Source organism: Pyrus communis, chromosome 4 (assembly GCF_041283825.1).
Source record: "Pyrus communis isolate YQ-2024b chromosome 4, ASM4128382v1, whole genome shotgun sequence".
Classification (NCBI taxonomy): domain Eukaryota; kingdom Viridiplantae; phylum Streptophyta; class Magnoliopsida; order Rosales; family Rosaceae; genus Pyrus; species Pyrus communis.
The window spans coordinates 22,724,129-22,751,240 of record NC_142568.1 but is presented as its reverse complement, the minus strand read 5'-3'; the positions used below and the strand labels follow the sequence as shown (position 1 = coordinate 22,751,240).

Sequence of the window (27,112 nt, the reverse complement as noted above, 5' to 3'; positions counted from 1 at the left end):
ATAACTTAAAATATAAAAAATTTCATAATTTACATAAAAACACGTGTATCACATATGTTTCCGTCTAAATGAAAATTTTCTCCACCTATCCCATCCCTTTCCGTATTGTTGTCTCCATTTGGCAATGACAGTGCCACTTCCCCACTAACTGGTAAGATTGTAACTCGTCTTTTTCATGCAACTCACCAATATTACTGCAAACTCCACAGCGTCAGATGACCCATGTGGCCAAATATCAACCAGAGCAAAATTACAATGGACAAAACTCAACTATTTGGGTCGGCCGCTCAGACCCACATCAGGTACAATCCAGATTATCACTCAATAATATTATTTCCTTATTTTTCTGCACCGAAAAAATTTGCTGGGTTTTGTTAATGCTAAATTTGAGGAAAGTTGAAGACTTTACGTGTTTCACAGGCTATATCTTCCTGTAGTTTATCTGTGTCTGCTTCAAGTTTCGATTTTGTGCCGATTTTTTAGTGTCCGCTACGGTTTGTGTTGTGCTAAATGCATGATTGTGTCTGTTAGAGTGGTTTAAGGGAATGTCCAACTGAATTGGGCAGGTTTTGTTCACTGTGTTAAGGTGTTCCCAAGTGCTAGTTTGTATTGAAAGAGCTCCAAAGTTTCTGATTTTGTGAGCGTTTGAGAGAAGGGTCTATAATCTTTTGCGTTTTGCTTGAAGCCATGGCATCAGTTATAGGCTTTCCGGGTCCTCATTTTTTCGTGTTGAATTCGGAGAATAAGCTTCGGACTCGTGTACTGCAGGTTCAGAGTTTAGGTGGTAAGGATTCACCGGGGTTGTCATCTGAATCTGTTGTTTTGAATGGTGCTTCCGGAATCGAGGAGAGGGAGGAAAGGAGGTCTGTGATTGATAGAGGGAATGGGAGTTTGAGGCTTAAAGTTAAGGAGGAGAAGAGGGTGGAGGATGGTGGTGGTCTTGAAAGTTTGGAACCTTTGTACGATGATGGGTATGGGACTGTCACTGTAAAAGATTATTTTCATGCAAACAAGGAGATGATTAAGCCTGATGGTGGACCTCCCCGGTGGTTTTCTCCCATTGAGTGCGGGCGTCCACTGAAGGATTCTCCGATTCTTTTGTTTTTGCCTGGTAATTGTTGCCTAGCCAAAGATGATAAATCATAAGTTGGTTCCTAATGTTGGCACTGTGATTTGCATATAAATGATATATCTATACGTGTAGAGTAGCTAAACAGCATACATCTGAGAAAAATGTATTTGTTATGTTTCTTAGCGAGTGAAGTTCTGTAGTGCAGAATGTTGTATAATCATTTATGTATTGTGCATATACAGGGCTGGATGGTACTGGATGGGGCCTCATTTTGCACCATAAAGCTCTTGGGAAGTAAGTTTTTCGAATTATTTATTTTGTTTACAAAATTTTGTTCGGATCTTGGGAAGTTGGATAACTTTTATGTTCAGTTTTAAAAAAGAACTATGGTTTGTGGGAAATTCCATTCAAATAAATGGTTGTCCTTGTTAGAGAAATATGGTCTCGTTAAAAATCAGGTTTTAGCTCTGAAATTGGAGGTAAACTATTTCTAGCAGCTTCTGATATATAATTCGTTGAAATAACGCAGGGCTTTTGAAGTTCGATGCCTGCATATTCCTGTTAATGATCGAACACCATTTGAAGGTCTTAATCTTGATAACACCATTTGAAATTCTTTATATATGTATGAATTATCAGTTTTGTTTTGATAACATGGCACTCTTAATCAATAATTTCGTTTGGTTTCATATGTTAAGGGCTGGTGAAATTTGTCGAAGAAACCATAAGGCTTGAGCATGCTTCATCTCCAAACAAGCCAATTTACTTGGTAGGAGATTCCTTTGGAGGATGCCTGTCACTTGCCGTTGCTGCACATAATCCTACCATTGATTTAGTACTGACACTAGTCAATCCAGGTTGGTTACAAGTTGTGCAGTCCAATTTTCTTCAACATGTATTTTTGTTATGCTAATGGTATGTCATGAACACACCAACTCAGTCTGACGTTTTGGTGTTTTTTTTATTTTAGCTACATCAGTTGAAAGGTCTCCGCTGCAACCTCTGTTCCCAATCTTGGCTGCTATGCCTGATGAATTACATATTGCTGTTCCCTATCTACTTGGCTTTGTTATGGGTACGTAATTTGTTGCTCTGAAATCTAATTAACTAAAACATTTATGCTGAAGTGAGATAAGTCATTTCTAATTTGGCCCTTGACTGTGCTTTCAATCCTTGAAGAAGACTCTTTTAGAGCCTGGTACACTCACTCTCTCTGTTAACTGTGTTACTATGATATGTGGAATGCTTATTCTCTTGGGGTGCTGCCAATCCAGGGATACGACGCTCATTATCTTCCCTTGACTAAAATGAATGATATAAATACTTGATGTTGTCTTGTTGCAAGTCTTGTTATGAACCTTGACTAATTTTGAGCCCTGTGTCGTAGCCGATGAATTTGTGTCTCAAGTTTCTTACAATCTGAAATGCTAATGTGAGTATTTAGACTATAGCTTATCACGCGAACAAATCTGATCAATACGATCAGGAATTTTTTAATTAGGAGCCCAGTAACTAAAATGAATTTTACTATCAAATTGTTAATCTAGGAGCAAAAGAGAATATGGTACTTTATATTTGGAATTTGGTGAGGTCAATAAGATTATGATTTCAGTTCACAAGAAAACTCATTTTTGTTGGTCTCCTAGAGAATTGGGTTATTAGCATAATAGCATTATATTAATAGGTTCTGTGATTTGAAAGATAAGTTTGCGGATGGTTGAACTAAAGAATTGTTTTGGAAGCTTTTATTGTACTTTTCTTGTTAATCTTTTTGATACGTCGGTAAATTGCATTCTCTTGTATTGAATGTTAAGTTGATTGGGAGCCATGTATATTTGTTGGAAGCAGTTTTAAGAACTTTTGGATGTTAGTTTTCCTGGAAAGTTTCATGTGGTGTCATGGTCAGAAACAACTGTTTGCAGTTTCAAGCCCCTACGTTTTCCACTGCCAAATACAAGAATTCTGATGTCACTACTTTAACCTTCTTTCCATCAGGTGATCCAACAAAAATGGCGATGGTTAACATAGAAAATAGACTTCCATCGAGTTTAAAGTTAACACAAATGTCTCGCAACCTGACTGATTTGCTACCATATCTCTCTGTAAGAAGTGCTTTCAATTCCTCTTCTTGAACTTCATTGAAATGTCTACATGTGTGGATTCTACCTTATTTTCAATATTTACTTACTTCCATCATTTCCATCTCAGTCTTTGGCTGATATTATACCGAGGGACACTCTTCTTTGGAAGCTGAAGCTGCTCAAGTCAGCTGCTGCTTATGCAAATTCCCGTCTCCATGCTGTTAAAGCTGAAGTGCTAGTGTTGGCTAGGTTAATATTCACTATAGCCATTGTGTTTCTCTCTCACTCGCATTAAAAATGTTATCGTAAAATTGTACATTTGATATTTTAATTTTTTATAGTAAAAATCATATGTTGGCATTTCAGTGGCAAAGATAACATGGTTCCAAGTCGAGAGGAAGCAGAACGACTGGCACGTTCATTACAGAATTGTACAGTACGACACTTCAATGACAATGGACATACTCTGTTACTAGTAAGTTAAAATATGTGTGTATATTTCGAGTCTGGTGCGATGCTACTGAATTTTCTCTACGCTGTCATCAATGATGACAAGTGTAATGACGTGTTTAGCATACGTTGTGAAATCAATGCCCTTAATGATTTTGTTTAAACTGCGTAGATGTAACTATGCAACACATTCGACTGATGATGGTGAATTTTATCTTTAAGTTGGCTTCAATTTGGCCGTTGGATAATGGTTAATAACATTAACTTTAAATTAATAACCGAGGTGCATTTCTGGATATGAATTTAGTACACAGTTTTATTTCTTTTCTTGAATATTGTTGAATCTGTTCTTTGAACTCGAGACCTTTTATTAATTCCCAAGTCCGATAAATCTCTAGTTAAAGAATAAAGATTGAGTTTTGGCTTCAAGAACTCTCTTGGGATATCAATTTCCCATTTGACAATGGACACTAGACACTATTACTGTGACAACAATTTTGTTTGCTTTGATGCAAGTTTCGCTATACTTTGCTGTTCCTGTGTAATATAAGCTTTACCTTTTCGGGTGCCATTGACTTGTGAAGATGCTAATGTGACTGAATGTGCTCTATTGTCATATTACAGGAAGATGGCGTTAATTTGATGTCAGTTATAAAAGGCACTTACAAATACCGTCGTTCAAGGAAGCATGATTATGTCTCAGATTTTCTTCCTCCTAGTATGCGCGAATTGAAATATACATGTGATGAACAATTCGGGTAATTCAGTTCAACACTTAATACTTTTCTTACATTTGTTTGTTTCATATTCTGTGTTGCAGATTTCCAGGCATGTTAGTTCCAAAATGTATTTGCAGTATAATTGCATCATGTATGGGTTTCACTTGCACCTAACCCGGACCCCGCTAAGTTGCATCCATTAGCATATTTGTTGATTTGGGGCCAGAGCTGATACTGAAATACATGAATGTCAGATTATTACGCCTATCTACTGCTTCCGTAATGCTCTCAACGTTGGAAGATGGGAAGATTGTGAGAGGTCTTGCTGGAGTTCCAGATGAAGGACCTGTCTTACTTGTTGGTAATCACAATTTATTTGGATTGGAAGTTTATTCTTTAGTTGAAGAATTTTTAAGAGAGAAGAGCATAATGGTTCGTGGAGTAGCACATCCAGCATTGTTTTGGGGCAAGCACGGGAACTTGGCCCAATTTGACTATCTCAAACTATTCGGCGCAGTACCTGTTACAGCAAAAAACCTATTCAAATTGCTTGCAACAAAATCGCATGTTCTGCTCTATCCTGGTGGTGCACGTGAGGCTCTCCATAACAAGGTGCGCCAAGATTCCAAGAACTTAGTTTTCGATCTGGCATTTTGCACGTTTTAAATGTGTGTGAAATGGATTTTACAAACACACTTCATTCTTCTTGGTAATTTATCTGTTATAGTTTTGGTTTCCCATGCCTATATGGTGTTTCTTTAATTGGCAGGGTGAAGAATACAAGTTATTCTGGCCTGACCAACCCGAATTTGTGAGAATGGCTGCACGCTTTGGGGCCACAATTGTACCATTTGCGGCTGTAGGAGAAGATGACATGCTAGAAGTAAGCTTGTGTTAAACTGTTCTTCCCAAAAAAATTCTTAGCAAAATATGGACCTTTTTTCATAGCATATGATAAGTTTTATGAAATCTCGCTCGCCTATAGCTTTCAATACTTAACACGCCTTATAATTATTTTCTTCCGATGCCACTCTTTTTTTTTTTCCCTTTCGGAAAACAGATAATGTCACAATGCCATGCCTTCTTTTTACTTTTGAGCTTAACTTCCAGTTAACATTATATTTCGGTTCTTATGTTGGATCTGGCAGTTGGTTCTTGACTACAATGACCTCATGAATATCCCAGTGGTGAGTGATTATCTCAAAGCCGCTAAGCTTGATTCTATAAAAATAAGGTAATAATCTCCGTCTTATTGTTTTCGTGTTCTCCCAACTCTAATCTTAATGGTTGCAAATTGTTAGACTGAGTTTTAAGGTTTTCTGGTTTATAGGGATGAGTCGAGTGGGGAGGTTGCCAACATACAACTCTTTTTTCCAGGGATTCTACCGAAGATACCAGGACGGTATTACTGTTTGTTTGGGAAGCCCATCGAAACAAAGGGAAAGAAAGAGATCCTGAAAGACAAAGAAAACGCAAACGAATTGTACTTGCAGATACAATCAGACATTGAAAACAGTTTAGCGTACTTAATTAAAAAGCGGGAGGAGGATCCTTATAGGAATGTTTTGGACAGAACAGTATATCGGGCAATGTATCACCATGTAGAGGAAGTTCCAACATTTGAGCCTTGAAATTTTGATTTTGTTGGATACATTCTTCTTGTTTATAGTGTAATTATTTTTCCATGGAAGATGTTTGTGTACTAAAGAAAAGCATCTTCGTCTTTTTCTTCCTCTGCCGAATCTTGCGTCGCAAGAAAACTTGAAATTGGGGTCTGAAAGTCTGAGAAGAAACATGAGGAATTTTATGATTCTCATTTTTCATAGTGATATTATCCGTTGGAAATCATAATTGGCGTGACGAACGAGTTCGCATCGGTTTACTCCTGAGACTGGGATATTTGATTTCTTATCCGGGGATGAAAAATCAGTCCCAGAATTGAAGATTATTTGAAAAAAAATTGGGTCAGATTTTAGCATATGTAAGTAGCAGGACCACGCTAACCTTCTGTTTGAGATCAAAGATAGCGGTATCCTAGGCCGATCAAGCGTCGTCATGTGTGTTACTTTGCCCACGTCCACATGACATTATGTGATTGACTTAAAATATTGCCATTTTGACGTCCTTATTGCATGTAAGTTCTCAAGACGGAAACATTTGCTATTTTTCGTTTTTGGGTGTGTCAGATTTGTAAAACAGGAAATGAAAGTACGGAATAATATCTCTAAAGGATGTAAAGTAGTTGCCTTTTTTCCCTATATTCTCCTTCATCTTAGACTTAAAAAATGAGAGAAGAAAGTTGAGTGCCCTTGGAACTCAGAACATGATTCTGCAAATAATTTGAGATAATTTGACAAGGCAGAGAATCTGCATTTGGGCAAAAGGGTTAAGCTTTGATTCTTGATGTTTCCCTTCAAGGGAAGAGTATTTAGGCCAAAAGTTCCAACTTCTGAGTATGATGATATCGAGAAAGACTTACATGCAACTCAAACGCAAATGTGTTACTATTTTAAGTTTGTCACATGTCACCATATGTTTTTAACTTGTCTAGATCGTGTTGTGTGATTAATTTGAAATATATCACATTGACGTCCCTGTGACATGTAAGTTTTCTTATTGGTGATATGGGTGGCTAATCAAGTTTTGCTACCCATCTCTCTCTATTTTTTTCGAGGGAAGTTAATGGGGGTCACATTCTATGGATGAACAGAATATGATTCTTTAACAGTTTTGCTATGGAATCTTGGAAGTGTCTGTCCAACACACACACACACACGCAGACACACATATATATATACACATATATTAAAGCTTCGACAATCCAATTAATCAGAAAGAAAAAAAAAATTCATACAGGTACTTCTAAACTTGAAGCAATGGCCAGCTACGGTCATGGACCAGGCTACTCTACTGGACCAGCTTACTCCACCGGACCAGGCTACTCCACCGGACCAGCCTACACCACCGGAAGCAACGGGGTAAGACCGTACACCAATGAGTGGGGCCAAACAAGGTACGCTGACACTGACGAGTTCCGCACAACCATAGTTGATGCTGACCGAACTCGAAGCACAACCATTGCACAACCTGCTGGGAGCTACGTTACTAAACACGAGACGATTATTACTGAACGTGTTGACTCACCTTTGTTAACTTCATACAGGCATGGCTCTCCCCCAGGTGGAAATTACGGCTATCCTGCCACCGGAGACAACTGGAGTAGCAGGCCTTCGAGCCCTCCACGACAGGCCTTTGAGCCAGCAAGAACTTATGGCGGCTACCCTAATCAAAGTGGATACAACGGGCCTCCAGGATATGGTGATTACAGTGATCAGTACAGCACCAACAAGCCGTACAAACATTCCAACACCACTAGGTACGCCAACTATGATGACCACTCACACAACCGCAAACATAACGGTGGTGCCATGGGAACAGCAATTAACATGATAGCTAACGGTAGTGGCCACAGCGCTAAGCCCAACCGTGGATCACTACTGGCGGCTGCACGTCCAGTTCGCCTGCCAACGGATGACATGGAGAGAGCCCTGCACTACTTGAAGGAGAGTTCAAAGCCCAAGGACAAATATTCCTACAAGTAAAACATGTGATGCTAATTAAGGCTTTATGCTTCTGCTTCGTTGTATGCGTTTCTTACGTCATTTTCGTCTGTTGGTTTGGTATAACCTAGCCACTCTATCTGTTTGTGTGTTTCTGCTTCTGTTTAGTTTCATGGTAAGACATGGAAGTGTACTCTTTGTAATCTGTATTGATGGCATGTATGCCTTGTGAACTAAGTAATAAAATAAGCCTTGTAGTAATTTCGTGAATTCGTTTTTCCCTTTTTTTTTTTTTCTTTCTTTTATGAAGTAATTACGATCGCCCTTCGGGTTAGCTCCAGTAGTGAGAGTTGTTGGGAAATGGATTATTTCTGAGATGCGGAAATCATTTCCCTTATTGTAGATCCAGTACACAACCAAATATACGAGTCTGTAACTAGGGATGGGCAAAATACCCGCAGATATGGGTAATCGCGGTTATCCGTCTGTTTAAATTGCATGATTATGGTTATGGGTAACCGTTTAGATAAATAAACGATTATGGTATAACCGTTTACTCGTGAAATTTAAATGAGTGATTATGAGTATTAATCGCGGTTATAAATGGGTAACCATTTACCCATTTATTTTATATATGTAAAATTAACACAAATCATGTTCTCTATCGAACAAAGCTTAGATCAATGCTATTGACTATAGTGCATGATTTATATAGCTAATTATATATATTATGTCAATACTTCACATTATAGGTTAAATAACTCAAGAATATTGTCTTCTAAACACTTTTCGTAACCAAAAATACTTAACAAATATTATATTACCTTCATTGGTAACATGGATTAGTAGTAAAAGTTTTCCAAAAGATTAGGAAAATAAATAACAATTCCCCTCAGCCCCACTCACTTAATTCAACCCAAGAGCTGTTCCTCAAACATGTTGCGACTTGCCATTTCAGCTAATCCCTCACTTTTCTTAGCATTGTTACTATAATTTATATATCCTATATTCCAATTTTGTTTTTTAAAACTAATTTTCTTGCTTTTTCATTCTATATCAATTAAAAATATCGTCTGTAAATTATTATTTCAATTATTGGAATGGTATAAGAACTTAAAAAATTAAAATACGGAAATGTATGATAAATGTACCTATAACGGTGTTTAATTGTAAAAAAAAAAAATATATATATATATTATGACCTTTTTTTTTTTAATATAATTTTCAAGTTGTTAAAAAACATGTAGACGGGTAAAAAATGGGTAATGGTAAAAAAAAAAAAAAAAAAAAAAAAAGATAAACGGGTTAAAAAGGGTAAATGGGTAAACGGATATTAAACGGTTATGGTTAAATGGGTATGCGGTCATGAGTATGGTTAGCCGTTTATAAACGGTTATGAGTATGAGTATAACCGTTTAGGCAATTACCCAACGGGTAAACGGTTATGCGGGTATAAGCATAAACGGTTATGGGTAAATAACCGCGGTTACTCGCCCGCCATAACCGTTGCCCATCCCTATCTGTAACTAAACCTCTACTGATGACATATTGCCAAATCTGTCTGCACCAAGGCACAACCTTCTGTATATGCTCACTGCCACCCTGATCAATACTCCTCTTCCTAAAGAATTTCACCCTCAAAGAAAGGCATCACATGATGGCTGAAATAGCTAGAAGCCGAGCTCCTAACCTCAAGCAAAATCAACCCCAGAATCGAGACTACTTGAGAAGTGAGCGATGTTGTTTGGAATATGGTGTTTTGTTGGACCAAGCTAGCAATGGTTTTTGATTTGTTGTCATCCTCTTCATATCCTTCAGCATGAACGTATTAGAAAATATCTCTAAAGCACGTAAACTTGTTATCAAGATTGGACCGAAATTTTTAGTGCATTTGGAATTCAGAACAGAGGGAATATCATTTGGTTGGTGGAGGTCTCAATCCGTTGTATGAACAGAACATGATTCTTCAGCGTTACTATTAAGGCCTAGTCTTAGATGCGACAGAAAGTTTCAATAACTGCATGCTTTTGTGAATTCTCACAGTTCCGTGGGAATCACCCACTGCAACTACTTAATGGACATCAAAACTTGATTCTACGTTTACTAGAATCGAATGACCACGCAGTTTATCTTGTAGCGGAAGTTAATGTAGTGTTACCAGAAGAAAACTTTTCCGTCAAGGGAAGACAACAATGGAGGTCGAAATCCATGGATTGGCAGGAATATGATTCTTTCAACTGTTTCCGCAATGGAAGAACCGAGGGAGTCTTGAAGTGCATCAGAACCCGAGGGAATCTTGAAGTGCCTCGGTATAATGCCTATTAGTGACACAGGACCGAGTCCCTTAGGGGCGTTTCAGAAGGCAAATCTTCGTTTCGTGTTTGATGTTAGAAGTATGACAGTGTCATTTGCACCGGATAAAGGCCAAGATAACTGAAAACTTGATGTGATCTAAGGATTTTATTAGTTATTTATTATGTTGTGCTAGAAACTCCTTGTGGAATAATCAAAGTAAGTCACAAAGATCAAACCAAACAACTAATTCGTAAATATTTTGGTCAGCGTAAACCACGAAAGCAAGGAGATGAAAGCAGAAACAAAACCTACAATTTCACACTACAAAATGCATTTTGATCAACTACGATGGAAACGAAGGTTCAAAAAAGTACGGTCTCCTGCTTTGCAAGGGTTAGGCAACATCTATCATATCCATTGTTCTAAAAATCCCCGCCTAGCACCTCCTAGGCTCTGTCTTGGAGCTAGGCAGTTGGCCACCGCCCTGATTAATGCCTAGGCGTTTGAAAATTAAGAAATGGTGCCTAGATTTGCTAAGGCGCCCGCCTAGACAGCCTAGGTACCCGCCTAGCCAGCTCAGACACGCCTAGGTTGCAACTCATTTAGACAGAAAATAGATAACTTTCATTTTGCATTCTATTTTTTTCAATAAATTGTGAGAGACTTATTGAATACTTAAATAAATGCACAATATATACATGTTGCCCATGTTTTCATTATGTTCCAATACTTTATATTATATATGTCATTCTATTTTGTAGTTTATAATGTAATTATATATATTTTAAGTATAAAAAACACTTATTTACACAAATATAATAAATTTACTTAAATTTGTCTAGTCCGCTTAAGTGCCTGCCTAAGCTCCGCCTAGTCACTTAGGCGCTAGACCCAACTTGCTGTCCGACTAGCGCCTAGCGTCTTTTAGAACCTTGATCGTAACCACTAGTGCATACTATTTACCTCTCACTTTTTTGCAACCACCTGAAATATTTGGTAAATAACGGGTTGTTTTCAATCTGAGTTCTCAGTTCTTCCCGCCGGGAATCCTTGCCGCTCAACGACTCCGATATCTCGTAGTCTCATGCAATCGTCCAAAACTACCCTTACTATTTCGTCCTTCTATGGGGTAGAAAATGACATTACAAGTTTTCACTATTTCTGAATTGACCCCAAAATGTTTTGTCGTATTTCATATTAGTTCTTTTCAGATACCGTTTTTATAGTTTGAAACAGAGAGGTAAATTCTGCTCAGAACCGTTAAATTTCCCGCGTTTTTTCCATCTTCTTCTTCTTCATGCGTAATCTGTTCCTCCATATCCACGGATTATTTCCCAAAATACCCTTCAATCTCAGCCCCTCGTCTTCCTTCTCAGTCTACGCTTCTTGTTCTTATTCTTCTGCAAATGTTCACGAGTTCTCGTCACTCTTACAACAATTTGCACAAAAGCTTATCTGGGTCAAATCCATTCATGCCCAGATCATCATTAATTCTATATCTAATGACCAAATTCTGGGTACAAAACTCGTTAAAGTGTACTCGGATTTGGGAAGTTTGGATAATGCCCGCCAAGTGTTCGATCAATTTCCTCAACCAGAAACCATTCTATGCAATGCCATGGTTTATGGGTATTTGAGAAAAGAGAGGTACAGTGAGAGCCTTGAGTTGTTTAATTTGATGGGTTCTTATCATTTGGAGATTGATAGTTACACGTGTAATTATGCGCTGAAGGCATGCATGGGCTTATTGGATTACAGAAGGGGGATGGAAGTTATTAAGAGAGCTGTGGATAAAGGAATTGAAAGTGATCGATTTTTGGGGAGTTCGATGATTCATTTCTTGGTGAAGTTTGATAAGGTTGATTGTGCGCAAAGGTTTTTCGATAGGATGCCAGAAAGAGATGTTGTTTGTTGGAATTCCATGATTGGTGGCTATGTGCAATCTGGTCAGTTTAGTAAGGCAGTTGATATGTTTGTAGAAATGTGTAGTTGTGGGGTTAAGCCGAGTCTGGTTACTATGCTAAGCTTGATTCAAGTTTGCATTAAAAGTGGGAATTTCAAGCTTGCAAAATGTGTTCATGGATGCATAATTAGACTAGGAATGGGTAATGAGGTTTTACTACGTACCTCGCTAGTGGATATGTATAATAATATGGGTGACATGCGAAGTTCCTTTTCTGTTTTTGAGACCATGCCCATCAGAAGTTTGATTTCGTGGAATGTCATGATATCGGGGTGCATTCAAAATGGTCTGGTACACGAGTCTTTTGGTTTCTTCCACAGATTGGTCACAGATGGTGGTAGGTTTGATTCGGGAACCATGGTGAGTCTTGTTCAGGGATGTTCTCAAACAGCTGATTTGGAAACTGGGAAAATCCTACATTGTTGTGTTTTTAGAATGGGTTTTGATCCAAATCCTATTTTGTCTACTGCCATTGTTGATTTGTACTCTAAATGTGGTGCAATAAAGCTAGCAACATTTGTCTTTGATAGAATGAAAGAGAAGAACGTGATTACATGGACGGCCATGCTGGTAGGATTGACCCAAAATGGGCATGCAGAAGAAGCCTTGAAACTGTTTAGTCAGATGCAAGAAGAGGGAATTGCTGCTAATTTGGTAACTCTTGTTAGTTTAGTCCATTCCTGTTCACATTTGGGCTCTCTGAAGAAAGGCAGGAGTGTTCATGCTCATTTGATCCGGAATGGGCATGAAGTTGATGTAGTTTCCATGACAGCCTTGATTGATATGTATGCAAAGTGTGGAAAAATAAAGTATGCTGAGAGAACATTTGAAAATGGCGCCTTTTGTAGAGATGTTATCCTATGGAATTCTATGATAACTAGCTACGGTATTCACGGATATGGACTGCAAGCTCTTGGTATCTATAGAAGAATGAAGGAGGAGGGGTATAAGCCAAATGAAACCTCCCTTCTTTCTCTTCTAACTGCTTGTAGTCACTCCGGACTTGTGGAAGAGGGTATCAAACTATTCCACAGCATGGAGAGAGATCGTGGCATTAGGCTGACTGAAAAACACTACGCTAGTTTTGTGGATCTTTTATGCCGAGCAGGCAGACTTGAAGAAGCTGAGGCATTGATTAAGCAAATACCTTTTGAACCAGGAAGTTTGGTTCTTGAAGCATTGCTTAATGGATGTCAGGCTCACAAGAACATTGATATCGGCATAAAGACAGCTGACAGATTGCTTTGTATAGATTCCATGAATCCTTCAATTTATGTTGTGATATCAAACATTTATGCTCAAGCACGGAGATGGGATGCTGTAAATTATATCCGGAGCCTCATGAGGACAAAGGGACTCAGAAAAATACCGGGTTATAGCTTGATTGAAGTCGGAAACCAGGTTCATACATTTTTCGCCGGAGACAACTCCCATCCGAATTGGGCAGAGATATATCAGCATTTAGAGGATTTAAGAGCAGCAGTGGAGGCTTCTGGTTATGTCCCGGATACAAGTTGTGTTCTTCGTGATGTGGATGAGCCGATGAAGGTCAGGTTGCTATGGGGACATAGTGAGAGATTAGCCATTGCATTGGGACTTTTAAACACGCCGGCAGGAAGCTTGATTAGGATCACCAAGAATCTGCGTGTGTGTGTTGACTGTCACAATGTGACTAAATATATATCCAAGATAGTGAGGAGGGAACTTATTGTGAGAGATGCCAATCGTTTCCATCACTTTGTCGATGGGAAATGTTCTTGCAATGATTACTGGTGATGGGGTTCATCTTCTCGTAAAGGACTTATATTAAACGGCAATGCCAAGGTAACGGTGTTTCACACTAATCATGTGATGCCATAGGAGTTTTGCTTTGATACAAGCATACCATTTCTTTTTTGGGGATTACGCGTTTGAGAACTTACATTTACACATTTTCCAAATCTAGATTGCAAGGCTCGACATATGATGACATGCATTATGTCGACACTTTACGAGGCTTGACATGCCCACTCCTGATATATTATCAACTTATAAATATCTAACAGCCTAATAATATTAATCATCCATCAAATTAAATAACTAACAACCTAATTATACTAAATTGATTATCCAAGTAGGCAGTAGGCAATTTGGTTTAGTTTAAGCGATTTTTCAAAGGAAAACTAATGAAAATGGTTTGAAAGCTTTGAGTTTTAATCAAAATGACAAAAATATGTTGTAAGTGAATAGTAATACGAGCTACTTTTTTAAGTAAAAATATCATTTTCGTTAAAAACGAATAATACCGAAAATGTTTTGTTAAAACTCCCAGGTCAAAATGAACCAAACAAAATTAATTGCAGTTTGGTTCGATTGGTTCAAGATTTCACTTTGATGAAAACTGAATCAAGGTGTTTTTGATTGATTTGATTTGGTCGGTTTGAATGGTTGGACCTTTTTATTCCACCACTAAGTAGCAAAACAACCTACCGCGTGACTTTAAGTCAGAGAAAGTTTTGTATATCTGTGATACTTATTTTAGTACAACGATATATTTTGCACTATGAAAGAGGAGAATTCGGTTAAATCATATTATGGACAACCTAATTTGGTATAAAATTCGTCATTCACAAGATTCGAACTTAAGATCTCTCACTTACAAGTGAAAAATAATATCACCAGACCGTAGTACTGAGTGACATTTAGAATATTTATTACATAATGTATATTTTACGTGTTATAATATAAGTGAATGATAGATTGATTAATACATCTCACTTATGTAATATTAATACGTGTAAGCCTGATAATTTCTTGTATGACTCATTAAAATGACATGGAAATAATAGCTTTCGGATCAACCTGTTAACATGTTAGGTCGTTATCGGATCATCCGTTAAGAACATGATAATTAGTCGGGTCATTATCGGGTCATCCATTAAGATAACGGGCATGACATGAACACGACTCGCTTGTCAGGTCTAGACTTTAGGCATGATAATTTTTTGCATGACTCGGTAATCCGACACGAAAATAACAAGTTTCAGATCAATCCTACAACAAATCAAGTCATTATAGAGTTACATGTTAAACAAGTTTAACACGACATAATATGTTAAGATAACACTATTACGTAAAAACGATACAAACCGTATAAACAACACCCATTTCCTAAGTCTAATTATACGGACACGTGTTATAATTTGAACAAAAATTTAAAATAATAAAAAAATATGTAACACGTGTCGGTTTCACCGAAATATTGCTCATCCAAGTAGGTAGTGGGCACAGTAACTAACAAAACGGCGACGCTTATTAGTGGTCTCCGACGTATGAAAAACACAGCTCAAAAGTGTAGGAGTGCCACTGCTCTCTCTACAGGCCCTCTGTAGATCCTTCCATCTGCGGATGATGAGTGACAAAGTAGAGGGAGAAAATGACAGCACGGCGTGAAAAATAAAATAAATTTCCAAAACAAAAGTCCCCCACTTTACTGCCACTGTTGTATTTGTATTGTTCAAACTTTGTGCTCCGCCCTTTTTCTTCCGTCACTTTCTCGGGAAAACTCTGGGAAAATTGGATTCGGCCGCGAAGGTGAGTGGTTTTCTCTCTCTTTTGGCTCTTACCCGGATCAGGTTTCGCATTTGTTTTGATATATTTCGATTTGCTGGTTATTGTTTGTTCTTGAGCTCATTTGATTTTCAATTGGTGTTCTTGTGATTATTTTCTGATTATTTGGTATAATTGGGTCTGAGATTGGTATGGATTTGGATGTTGTTGTTGGGTTAGCTCCGTTTGGTTGTTGAGAAAATTTGGGGAAAAAAATGGAAGAAAGAAAAAAAAAAATCGTGATTTGGAGATACTTTTCTGCTGAGAATGCTTAAGAAGCCAAAGAACTATTAATTTTTGTGGAAAAAATGGTTTCTTTGGATACTTTTAAGTTATTTTTGTAGTAAAAATTGAGAATTTCCATTAATTTGACGATCAATGAAAAATGGAAAGTAGTTAGCTGCTTGGTTCATTTTATATTTCGAAGATGCAAAATGCAAGCCGAAAATGGAATTTCAGAATGACTTCTTATAGTGTTTGGAAACTTACAGAGAATCGGGACCAGTTCTTTAGACGCTGCTCTTACTACGAATACCCACAAACAACTGCCTATTTGGCTTGAGTTTGCGTGAAAGGCGTGTGTTGTTAGTAATTTTGCGTTTTTCCATGGTCTTGCTGTGCCGCGAGGTTACAGCGCTAATCCATTGCTTGAAAGAAATAAATTCACAAACTACGGCTATGGAATATGGTTTTAAAAAAACTTGAATTGGGATGTTTTTATTTTTGGGTATGGATATATTTACAAATCGTTTTGAAACTTGAAAGCTCTTTCTCTAAATTGTTGAAATCAGAACACGTTTGTAATTGAAACGTAAAATGTTACATGTATACACAGGTATGTATAAGAACCAATTGCAAGAGTTGGCGCAGAGAAGTTGCTTCAATTTGCCATCTTATTCATGCATTCGGGAAGGACCAGATCATGCTCCTCGATTCAAAGCAACTGTCAACTTCAATGGAGATACTTTTGAAAGTCCTACATTCTGTCCTACTCTTAGACAGGCCGAGCATGCTGCAGCGGAGGTAGCATTGAACACACTTGCAAAAAGAGGCCCTTCCAGAGCACTAGCTGCAAGAGTATTGGTTAGTAGCAAAATTGTAGTACTTTTAGTTTGGTGACAACAGTTTCTTTATGTGCTCAAAATTTGTTAGTTTCAGGTAGATATGTCGTGATTCTTTTTTGTTTGTTGGAGTAACAATTAATCATTTAATACTCATAACCAGTGTCCGTTGTATTTTATACGTTTGATCTGATAGTCAACGAGTGCAGATTCCTCCACCACCAAGGACAAAATTAAAATCATACCATTGAACTCTTTAAGGGAAAACTGTTCCACGACTTTGCTGTCTTCTTTTTTTCCCAAAAGAAGGGTATGGTTGTGCATGTTGAAGTTGAATCATCCCTAGACCTTGCATTTGGGGGAGTTTATTGGTGACAAATCGATTAAGGTGTCGAAGAGTTTAGTTTAATGGAAAACCAGGAAGGAAAAGATGAGAAAACTGGTTAAAACTAACTAGCATTTTAAATGGAATGTCTCTTTGTTACCTTCTTCATATATTGTTTACTATTACTGTCCAGAATTTTCCCTGTTCCATCCCCTAACTTAATGCAAACTGCCACAGGAAATAGTTGTTGAATAATTATATTGTGAGTTGTGCTGCGCAGGATGAAACAGGGGTTTACAAGAACTTGCTTCAGGAGACTGCTCACAGAGCTGGATTGAACCTTCCTGTTTATACAACTGTTCGATCTGGACCTGGCCATGTGCCTGTGTTCTCATGTACAGTTGAGCTAGCAGGAATGAGCTTTACCGGGCAACCGGCTAGGACAAAGAAACAAGCTCAGAAGAATGCTGCAACTGCTGCTTGGGCAGCCCTGAAAAGATGTATGCATTTTCCTGTTATCTTTCTTTTTTTCTTTCTCTTTCTTCTAATTGCACGCTAGCAAACAAGCATTTTTGCGGTTTGCCTTGAAAGATTGCATGCAGTATTTCCTTCTTTTGGCTGCTTAACAATTCAATCAATGAAATTTCCCAAATATGTATCCCATTGAAGGCCTATATATCTAATTGTTATGTTATCCATGCAGTGGCTCAACATGGCTCGTCTTCTTCCTCGGCGGAGCCTAGAGGCAATGAAGAACAGGAACAAGTCATTATTGCTCGTATTCTTGGAAGTTTGCGGCCGTCTGAGTCTATTAATACTCAAAATGATTGCCGACATGGACAGCAAACATACATTCCCATCTTCCAGAAATCTACCCTGCCAACACCAAGCTTATATCCTATGCAATTCCATAACTGGGGTTATTCTAATTATTCCCCTGAAATAGGAATGTACGGATTGTGGCGGGAGCAACTATTACAGCAACAAAATCGCCTGCTGGCGCTTCCTATTTTACCAGTTTCTCCATCTGTTCCTCAGATATTTCCATTTATGCAATCTGTGCTTCGCCCAGATAACTGTCTATACTTTCCAGCAAGAGGGCAAGAGTCGACCTCAGCGGGACCCAGAATTACAATTGCTACCTCAGGCCCTTCATTTTGCTTCTCAAACCATTTGGTTCCTAACCCGCCGATCAGGGGCAAGTCCACGGTGACTATTCAAGAGATACAGGAAGAAAAGCCAGAAGAATCACCCACGTACTCTCCTTCTATAGTTTCAGATCCCTTTAGTCCCGCAAGCAGCGGCGCTGAAGTAAGAGTCCAGGAACAAGTTCAGCTTGAGAAACAGAACCTAGGAGAGTTAGAAAGCAAAATTGGAAACCTTCAGCTGGAATGCAACAACCCAACTGGGCAATCCGGACATGCTCACCCTAGAATCGTGGATTCTAGTTTTAGGCCAGTGGACTTCAGGTTACAAAATCCTCGTGGTTTCGAATCTCGTAGGCCCAATTTGAGGCCCCAAAATCCACCAAGAGTCAGTAGTGCTAGAAGTCTAAGGCCGCCATCTGCTGCAGAACCTGTAATAATCAGAACTGTAAGGCCCTCTTCTTCTCCGGGGTCTAGACCACAAAATTTTCCAAGCAGGAATCCTGCTCCGCCAAGAATGAGAACAGGGATCCCCTCATCTTCAGCCGCGCAATTGCCTGAAAGAATGCAACTGGGAGGACTACGACCTAGCTTCATGGCACCGGCTGTTCGAATTAGATCAGTTGTACCAGTTTGTTCAGCCCCACCAGCAAGAAAAATGTCAAGTTCCAGCCAGGAGAGAGTGTTACCGGAGATGGAGAAGAAGGATACTAATCAAGACGACGTGCCAAAACAAAGTTGAGAGCTTGGTAAGCTTCATTTTTAATCCAAAATTCCAAATATACATAATACAGAAGTTCTAATAGATGTGATTAGTTCATCTTGTGAGGAACCACAGCAGTTTATGAGGCGCGGAAGCCATTGATGCTTCTGCAAAGTAATTAGAATAAATGAGTCGTTTTTTCGGTTTCCGAATTCTCGATGTGTTAGTTTCATCCTGTTCTTTGAGCTTAATCAGGTTGAGACATTGATTCTGATTTTTCATAAATATGAATGAGATATATATACTGGTAGGCAGAAGTTGTAAGACAATTAGCTTTATATAATCGAAAGAGAACGTTGTTGCATATATATTTGTTTTTGTTGAATTAAGTATACAAATATTCACTGCAAATGCAAGAACAAGCAGCATCGGTCATGCGTCACACGCCCACATCGACGATAATGAATAGTTACATAAGCTAATGAAAAGTTACATTGGGACAAAGGTGGTCCCAAGACCACCCGAGGCCGGAAAACAAGCATGTGACGGTTTTTTATGGACCTTCTGAGAATATGGTATAAGTTTTTTTGTGCGCATCAAGTGTTTAATGTAAGAATTGCTAGACATATCTTAGAGCAATCTCAGCATTGGGTTTTGCTCGGGGGATAGGGGAGAAACAAGGGGCCCGAGGGCCAGGTGATGAGGTCCAGCGTAGCCCAGCCCGATGGAAGGGGGAGGCCCGAGCTCCGGGCCCGTGGGGGATTACCAGCCCTTGAGCCCGAGGTGGGGGTGACGTAAGGCTGACGCCAGGGTGGCGTCAGCGCATTATTTAAATTTTTTTGTGTCAGGCGCGTGCACCCCACCCGCGCGTGGGGGCGCGTCGCCGACACAAAAATCAGAAAAAACAGAATCCGTCAGTTACCGTTGGGAAGCCACGTGGCTTCCCACGGTGCGTTAGATCCTAACGGTCACTTAATGTGGACTGTTCGATCTCAACGGTAATAAAAAAAAAAAGTCAGATTTAATATCCACCGTTCGATCTGAGATCAACGGTGGATATTAAAATGCTTTATAAATTAAAAAATAAATGAAAAAATAGTTTTAAAAATCTGAAAAGTTACTGTTGTGACACGTGGCACAATCTGGAGTGTTGGAATTCAAATTTTTTTATATCCAACGGCAGAGATTAATTAATTGAATAAAAATTTAAAAAAAATTGTAAAAAATTCAAAAAAATATCTGAAAAATCTGAAAAAAATTGTAAAAAAAATTGTTTCTGATTCGTTAAACAATTCTTCCTCTTCCTGATTGAATTCCCACATCATCCTTGAGGAAGAAGAAGAAGACATTGAAAGAAAGAAACAGAAACTATGAATAATGATACAGATTTTTGTGAATAAGGAAGCATAAACTATGAATAATGATAGAGATCTTGAGAATTTTAGTGTGAGATTTGTGAGGATGAATGATGGATTATATAGAGGATTCAGAAAGGATTAGGTTGTGCATAATGCCACGTGGCATGCCGTCATTCGTTACAAATCTGATGGAAATCTATCCTCAAAGATTGTGAACAGATTATGACACGTGTCATGTTGTCATTCGTTAAAAATCTGATGGAAATCTATCCTCAAAGATTGTGAACAGATTATGACACATGGTGCGACGTGATTAGTTAATAATCTTATCAGAAATCCATCACCAATAATTGTATTATTTTGTATTATTTAATAATACTTCGGATAATGACACGTGGCGCAACGATAACGATTAAAAATCTTATCCGATATTACAATTAAAATTATTTTGTATTATTTTATAAATAAAAAAAATACTAATATTTTATTGCCTATTGCCTATTCTATTGCCAGGGCTAATTACTGTTCATTAAGGGCAGTTAATGTTCATTAGGTGGATTGAATAGTGTACTGCCAAGAGGGAGGGCTCCAACGCTGGAGTTGCTCTTAGCAGCACTTAACAGGTTGTGTTGTCAATACTCAATAAATGCTTTTGATGGCATTCATCAGATTGCTTCGGCAAATGTCAATATCACATCGTTCGGCTGATGACAAGAAGTCCACCAAGTGTTAAATGAAATACCTCTGTGAGTAAATTGAAAATTGTTTTTGCGTTTCACGCTATGCTTTTATGTCAAAAGTTGAACCTTTAATATTGAGACCCCCCATGTTTAAAATCATATAGCCCATTTGATGATAACTATGTTGTTTTTGCGAGAGATGAAAGAGAGGGGAAATACGTGGAATAAAAGTATATCGAATGGTATACAAAATAAAAACTTAAAACCATATTTAGCATAAATTTCCATCAAATGAGAAATTCTTGGGTTTAGATGAACAAAGTATGTGGACATCTAGTCAAAGACACAAACATGAGTGTGCGTTGGAAAAAAAACGAAAGAGATTTAAGTTGAACAATTTTATCATTATCGTGGTGTATCATGCCGCTAATATAAGGTAATATACACACGTGATATTATACTTATTAGTATTCGAGATATCACAGTAACAGTGAATCCACTCAATTTAAATTTGGATACTCGAGACGTTGTGTGTTTATGGACCCACAACACGCATGGGTCGTCGTTCAAACCTTATAAGATCTTCTTTCAATGGAAGGCCCAAAATTTTCAATCCAATTTCAACCCTACAAGAGTGAGTCCTATATTTGTAACTAGAAAAAACATCAGTGAAAAACGAATCCGGAACCTCGCTGGATTCTTTTTGTGAGGATTTCGAGGATTCGTGAATCGTATCCGTTTATCGTATATCATGCGGTCAGAAATTATTTTAAATATTTTATTTAAAATTAAACACAAACAGTACTTGACAAAAACTAATCGTACGATATACGATAAAAGTACATAATTCACGGATCGTTAAGATCCTCACCAAAAGAATCGGGAGAGGATCTTGTTCGGTGAGCCAGAAAACCCTAACGTCTCAAGTGTTATGAATCTATACCCAACCGTTCTGCACCCGCCTTGAATTCTTGCCACGTAACGATGCGCCGCAGTCTTTTTCAACTCCTTAGACGAAAATGTCCACTGCATATACGTAAAAGCCCAAAATTACCCCTGTCTGCGACAAGGGTGTTCCCTCCATCCTATATAACCACTATATAAATATCCCTAGAAATTCGTCTCCTTTAAACCCTAGACCCTCGCTTCTCTGCTCCCTCCTTCTCCTACTTCCTCCCCCTTCTTTCCGACGCAGCTCAGCACAGAGAAAGGTATGAAATTACTACTTTACTCCCTCTCTCCCTCTCCCCCTCTCTCTCTACACATACACACACATATATGCATGTAGATATTGGTGGGTGCTTGTTTTGTTCTTGTGAAAAGTATGGATTTTGAAGTTTGAAAATTGATCAGTGATGTGGGTTTTGCATAAAGATTAGAGATTGTTTGTATTTTGGGTATATTTGCTAGGAATTTTTGTGGGTTTTTTTCTTTTTTCACTGATATTTGAGTTGGTGTGTGATTATAATAAAAATGTTGGGCTGGAGATGCGATGATTGATCTGACGGGTGATTTTGGTTTTTGTATTTTGCTTGGTGTAGGTGTGTTTTGAGGAGTAGGAAAAATGCTCGTCTTGTTCGAGACTCCGGCGGGGTTTGCCTTATTTAAAGTGCTGGATGAAGGGAAGCTCTCCAAAGTTGAGGTAACTGCGGTCTTGAAACTGTGTTTATATATGTATTTTCTATCTGGTTTTTTAGAAGAATGAAACAAAATGTGAAAAGAAATCTAATTTTTGAGTTCGGGTTTACATCGGTTCTTCTGTTTATCTTTATCTTTTTTTTGTTTTTTTCAGTTTTTAAGTGCTGGGTCTGATTGCTTTTCTCCTATTAATTGGTGTTGCAGGACTTATGGAAGGATTTTTCAAGTGCAGATAAAGCTAGACAGGTATCTATAGTCTGTCTTTTTAATATGTATATACATTTTATTTATATTGAAAGCTCATCCTTATTGATTGCTGTTACACATGATATCGGCACCGTGCAGTTTTTACTTCCAGATTGGTTTCCTTCATGTGGTTTAAAATAAGTTTTCTCGTTTATCTGCTTGATTTGAGCATTTTGTTAGTTATATATTTAATCTGTATATGGTGTTGGTTTAGGTTGTGAAACTGAAAGCTTTCTCCAAGTTTGAGAATACATCAGAAGCCTTGGAAGCAGCAACCCTGTTGATTGACAGTAAACCCAGCAAAGGACTACGCAAATTCTTGAAAGCGCACTGCAGTGGTGAGACGCTGGCTGTTTCTGATTCTAAGCTTGGAAACATCATTAAGGAAAAACTGGTATGCCACTGTTCTGCTATGGAGAAAGTTGGACATATTTGTGAAACATTGGGTCCGTTGTGAAACATTGGACATATTATTTAATTCGAGCATTTAATTTCTTGCAGAAAATAGACTGTGTTCACAACAATGCTGTGATGGAGTTGATGAGAGGTGTAAGAGCTCAGTTGACTGAGCTCATAGCTGGTCTACAAGTTCAAGATCTGGCACCAATGAGCTTGGGTTTATCTCACAGCTTATCTCGATTCAAGCTCAAGTTCAGTGCTGATAAGGTGTGCGGCTATGAATACAATTTTTTTTTCTTTTCAGAATGGAGTAATGGTATTGGGCAGTGCATTGTTTTGTCATAACATCAGTATATTACGTAATTTAAGTTTTTTAGCCTTTTGTATTTCTTTCCATGGGAGGAGAGGATTATTTGGCCATTCAAATATGTACCACCAGTGCGTTGTAATGCATGTGGCTCTGTGCTTTCATTACCTGCTTTCACTTTCTACTAAAGAAAAGAAAAGGCAGAAAGAGAGTGTATTTAGTTCTGATTCTATTTGTTGCCTACCGTGTGTTTTTACCTTTCTGCATACATGTCGTAGAATAGCAAGAAAAGATATGATCAGTTTGTTGGTTTTTCTTACTTGGTGTTGGTAGAGGACTGATACTGAATTCAGTAAAATGAAAGTTAAGTTATCGGAAATGATGTTCAGTCAGTTTTGTATACTGTAAATAGATGTTTCTGGACAGCTGCTTGAAAGCCCAATAGGTTTGCTATACTGTGAATATATGTTTCAGGACTATGTTGTGGTTCATCAATGTATTGTAAACCTAATATAAGTTACTGTGTTTCAGGTTGATACAATGGTTATTCAAGCCATTGGTTTGCTTGATGATCTTGATAAAGAGCTAAATACATATGCAATGAGGGTTCGAGAATGGTATGGTTGGCATTTTCCAGAGCTTGCTAAGATTGTTCAGGACAACATCCTTTATGCGAAGGCAGTTAAGCTGATGGGCTATCGTTCTAATGCTGCAAAGCTTGACTTCTCTGAGGTAGGATTTGGTGATTTATGTGTTTCCATTGTATGGACCTTATATATATGATTGAATATTCTTTATGATCAAGTTACTGTAGATGAATACTCTATATGGCCGAAGGGTGCCTTCTTTTATCATCATACTATTTCTTGGTAGTGAACCCATTATATCTGTTATAATAACAGATTCAACGGTAGTAATCTTGTTATATCTCATATAAGGCAACGGATGGTGATGCTGATAATGGATCTCATTGTTCTTGGTCCAAATATAACAGATATTGCCAGAGGAGGTTGAAACTGAATTGAAGGATGCAGCAATGATATCCATGGGAACAGAAGTTAGCGAGCTTGATTTGATGAACATCAAAGAACTCTGTGACCAAGTCCTTTCTCTCTCTGAGTACAGAGCTCAGCTATATGACTATTTGAAAAATAGGATGAACACCATTGCACCAAATTTGACTGCTCTTGTTGGAGAGCTCGTCGGTGCTCGCCTCATTTCCCATGGTGGTAGCTTGTTGAACCTTGCAAAGCAGCCTGGAAGCACAGTTCAGATTCTTGGAGCCGAAAAGGCCCTCTTCAGAGCACTGAAGACCAAGCACGCAACACCAAAATATGGGCTTATCTACCATGCATCCTTGATTGGTAAAGCAGCGCCAAAGCTGAAGGGTAAAATTTCTCGGTCACTTGCTAGTAAAGCAGCATTGGCAATTCGAGTTGATGCTCTTGGAGACGGTCAAGATAACTCAATGGGAGTGGAAAATTATCAAAAGGTATCTCTTGCTTCTCATTATTTCTTTTTAAGACTTTGAAACCACCTGCTTATAGAGAAACTTCTGGCAGCTTGAAGCACGGTTAAGGAATCTTGAAGGCAGAGAATTAGGTCACCATGCTGGGTCAGCTAAAGGCAAACCAAAGATTGAAGTCTATGACAAGGATCGCAAGAAGGGAGCCGCAGGATTGATAACTGCTGCCAAGGTCTGATATTTTTCTTGTGGATGTTTATTTCAGTTTGTCAGTTGATTAATATGAACCCTGTTTCGTTCTTCGCAGGCATATAATCCTGCAGCAGATTCGGTTCTTGGGAAAATGACGCCTTCTAAGACCGAGAAACCAGTTGCTGAGGTTCCTGTTACTGAAGATAAGAAAGAGAAGAAGAAAAAGAAGAAGAAGGCTGATGACGAGGACATGCCTGACGGAAATGGCAATGTGGAACCAGAAGTTGAGGAGCCTGCAAAGAAGGAAAAGAAGAAGAAAAAGAAGCATTCAGCTGAGGATGCTGAAGTAGTTGCTGCAGTTGAAAATGAAGATGCAGGAGAGAAGAAGAGGAAAAGAAAGCATGCTGAAGAAGAAGAAACGGAGGTGCCAAGCGAGAAGAAAGAGAAAAAGAAGAAGAAGAAGAGCAAGGATTGATGAGTTTTTAAAAGTTGTATCGAACGACTCAGGCAAATTTTGTTCAACTTTAGGCAATCAGTGACACAGATTTTCTATATATAAAATCTAGTCCATGTTGTTTTGATTTATTTGCTAGTAATGTGGTCAATTGAAGCTACTTCTGCAGTTCTGTTTCCTCTAATTTCTTATGGACAAACATGTTGCATGAAGCTGGTCAATGAAACTTGTTGCAATCGCAATTTGCAATTTTAGTTTGTCTTTGGCTGTAGAAGAATGAAAAGGCGCAACTTTTTTACTTTACAAAGTGTGGAACCGCAACTTGACAACTGCGTGGAATATGCGCATTTTTATGTGAAATTGAGAATTTTATTATGCTTTATTATGTAAAAGTGAGAATTTTGCATTGAGTTATAAGCACTATTGCAGAATTGAGAATTTCGAAATTTTTATAATTTTGGAAAAGAATTTGTTATTGGTACTCCATAATAATTTCATTTATACTATGTTGGCTAAAGAAAAAGAAACATGTTGACCTTCTTGTCTACATGAAAATGATTAAAAACAAATTTGTTTGGTAGAGTAATCAATCTCGAAGAACTTAATGGATTTTTTAAGGAAAGTAAGGGTTTGTCCGGTAACATTTTGCAAAATAATTTTTGAAAATTTGTTTTTTAAATGAAAGTGACATATTTGTGAGTTGAAAATGCTTATGGTAGTTTAATTTAAGAATTATTTCAGAGAATGAAACATTAAAAACGCATCTGGCATCAAATGTCATATATATATATATATATATATATATATATATAATTGTGGCAGTGGTGGCAAGTATGGTGTGGTTGAGATGAGAGTGGTGTTGGCATAAGTGGTGGTTGGAGTAGTGGTAGTATTGGTGGCGGCAGCGGTTGCAATGGTGGTAGAAGATGGTTGTGTTAACAATGGTTATGACAAATGATTGTGAAAATGGTGGTTGAGAGGTAGGGCTCATGGTGGCAGCAATGTTGGTCATCATGGTGAGGGTAAAGGGATGAAGAATGTGGTGATGGTGGTGGCGATGATGGTGGAGATCGTGGTAATGGTGGTAATGGTTTGGCTGCAACGATGAGACAATGGATAATATGGTGGTGGAGATGGTGGTGGTAGAGGTACATGTTGTGGTGATGCTGACATGGTGGCGGTAATGTTGATTGTGGCGATGGTGATATGGTGGAGGTGATGGTGGTCATGATGACGAGGGTGATGGCGGTTGAGGATATGGTAGTGGCGACGATGCTAGTGAGAGATGGTGGCCTTGTGGTGGTGATGGTGAGATGATGGAGAATGTGGTGATGGTATTGACATCACTAGTGATGATAATGGCGGCAAACATGATTTTTTGTTTTCTACACTCGAACTTTGTTTTTTAAGG

At 38.3% G+C, this 27,112-nt stretch overlaps 5 protein-coding genes across 5 annotated transcripts; all 5 read left to right on the top strand.

Annotated features, from left to right (window-relative positions):
• Positions 1 to 285: 285 nt before the first annotated feature.
• Positions 286 to 6,173, top strand: LOC137722390 (phytyl ester synthase 1, chloroplastic). Its single transcript, XM_088693063.1, has 13 exons — positions 286 to 1,111; positions 1,315 to 1,366; positions 1,602 to 1,657; positions 1,771 to 1,929; positions 2,043 to 2,147; positions 3,068 to 3,174; positions 3,281 to 3,402; positions 3,520 to 3,628; positions 4,228 to 4,361; positions 4,577 to 4,934; positions 5,092 to 5,205; positions 5,471 to 5,556; positions 5,653 to 6,173. Exons 1-13 carry the CDS (start codon positions 688 to 690, stop codon positions 5,951 to 5,953), a joined length of 2,127 nt encoding a protein of 708 aa, XP_088549189.1. The 5' UTR covers positions 286 to 687; the 3' UTR covers positions 5,954 to 6,173.
• Positions 6,174 to 7,143: 970 nt separating this feature from the next.
• On the top strand, positions 7,144 to 8,143 carry LOC137723255 (uncharacterized). Its single transcript, XM_068462411.2, has 2 exons — positions 7,144 to 7,335; positions 7,486 to 8,143. The coding sequence occupies exons 1-2, from the start codon at positions 7,199 to 7,201 to the stop codon at positions 7,922 to 7,924; spliced, it is 576 nt and encodes a 191-aa protein (XP_068318512.2). The 5' UTR covers positions 7,144 to 7,198; the 3' UTR covers positions 7,925 to 8,143.
• Positions 8,144 to 11,339: 3,196 nt separating this feature from the next.
• On the top strand, positions 11,340 to 14,042 carry LOC137723747 (pentatricopeptide repeat-containing protein At3g12770). Its single transcript, XM_068462939.2, has one exon. It carries the CDS (start codon positions 11,475 to 11,477, stop codon positions 13,914 to 13,916), a length of 2,442 nt encoding a protein of 813 aa, XP_068319040.2. The 5' UTR covers positions 11,340 to 11,474; the 3' UTR covers positions 13,917 to 14,042.
• Positions 14,043 to 15,411: 1,369 nt separating this feature from the next.
• On the top strand, positions 15,412 to 19,328 carry LOC137723277 (double-stranded RNA-binding protein 2). The gene is made up of 4 exons (XM_068462433.2): positions 15,412 to 15,713; positions 16,564 to 16,811; positions 17,395 to 17,614; positions 17,818 to 19,328. The coding sequence occupies exons 2-4, from the start codon at positions 16,566 to 16,568 to the stop codon at positions 18,999 to 19,001; spliced, it is 1,650 nt and encodes a 549-aa protein (XP_068318534.2). The 5' UTR covers positions 15,412 to 15,713; positions 16,564 to 16,565; the 3' UTR covers positions 19,002 to 19,328.
• A 2,645-nt stretch (positions 19,329 to 21,973) lies between these two features.
• LOC137722976 (putative nucleolar protein 5-2) lies at positions 21,974 to 25,958 on the top strand. Its single transcript, XM_068462116.2, has 9 exons — positions 21,974 to 22,211; positions 22,542 to 22,642; positions 22,843 to 22,884; positions 23,099 to 23,278; positions 23,386 to 23,550; positions 24,122 to 24,322; positions 24,585 to 25,082; positions 25,153 to 25,287; positions 25,363 to 25,958. The coding sequence occupies exons 2-9, from the start codon at positions 22,565 to 22,567 to the stop codon at positions 25,720 to 25,722; spliced, it is 1,659 nt and encodes a 552-aa protein (XP_068318217.1). The 5' UTR covers positions 21,974 to 22,211; positions 22,542 to 22,564; the 3' UTR covers positions 25,723 to 25,958.
• Positions 25,959 to 27,112: the final 1,154 nt, after the last annotated feature.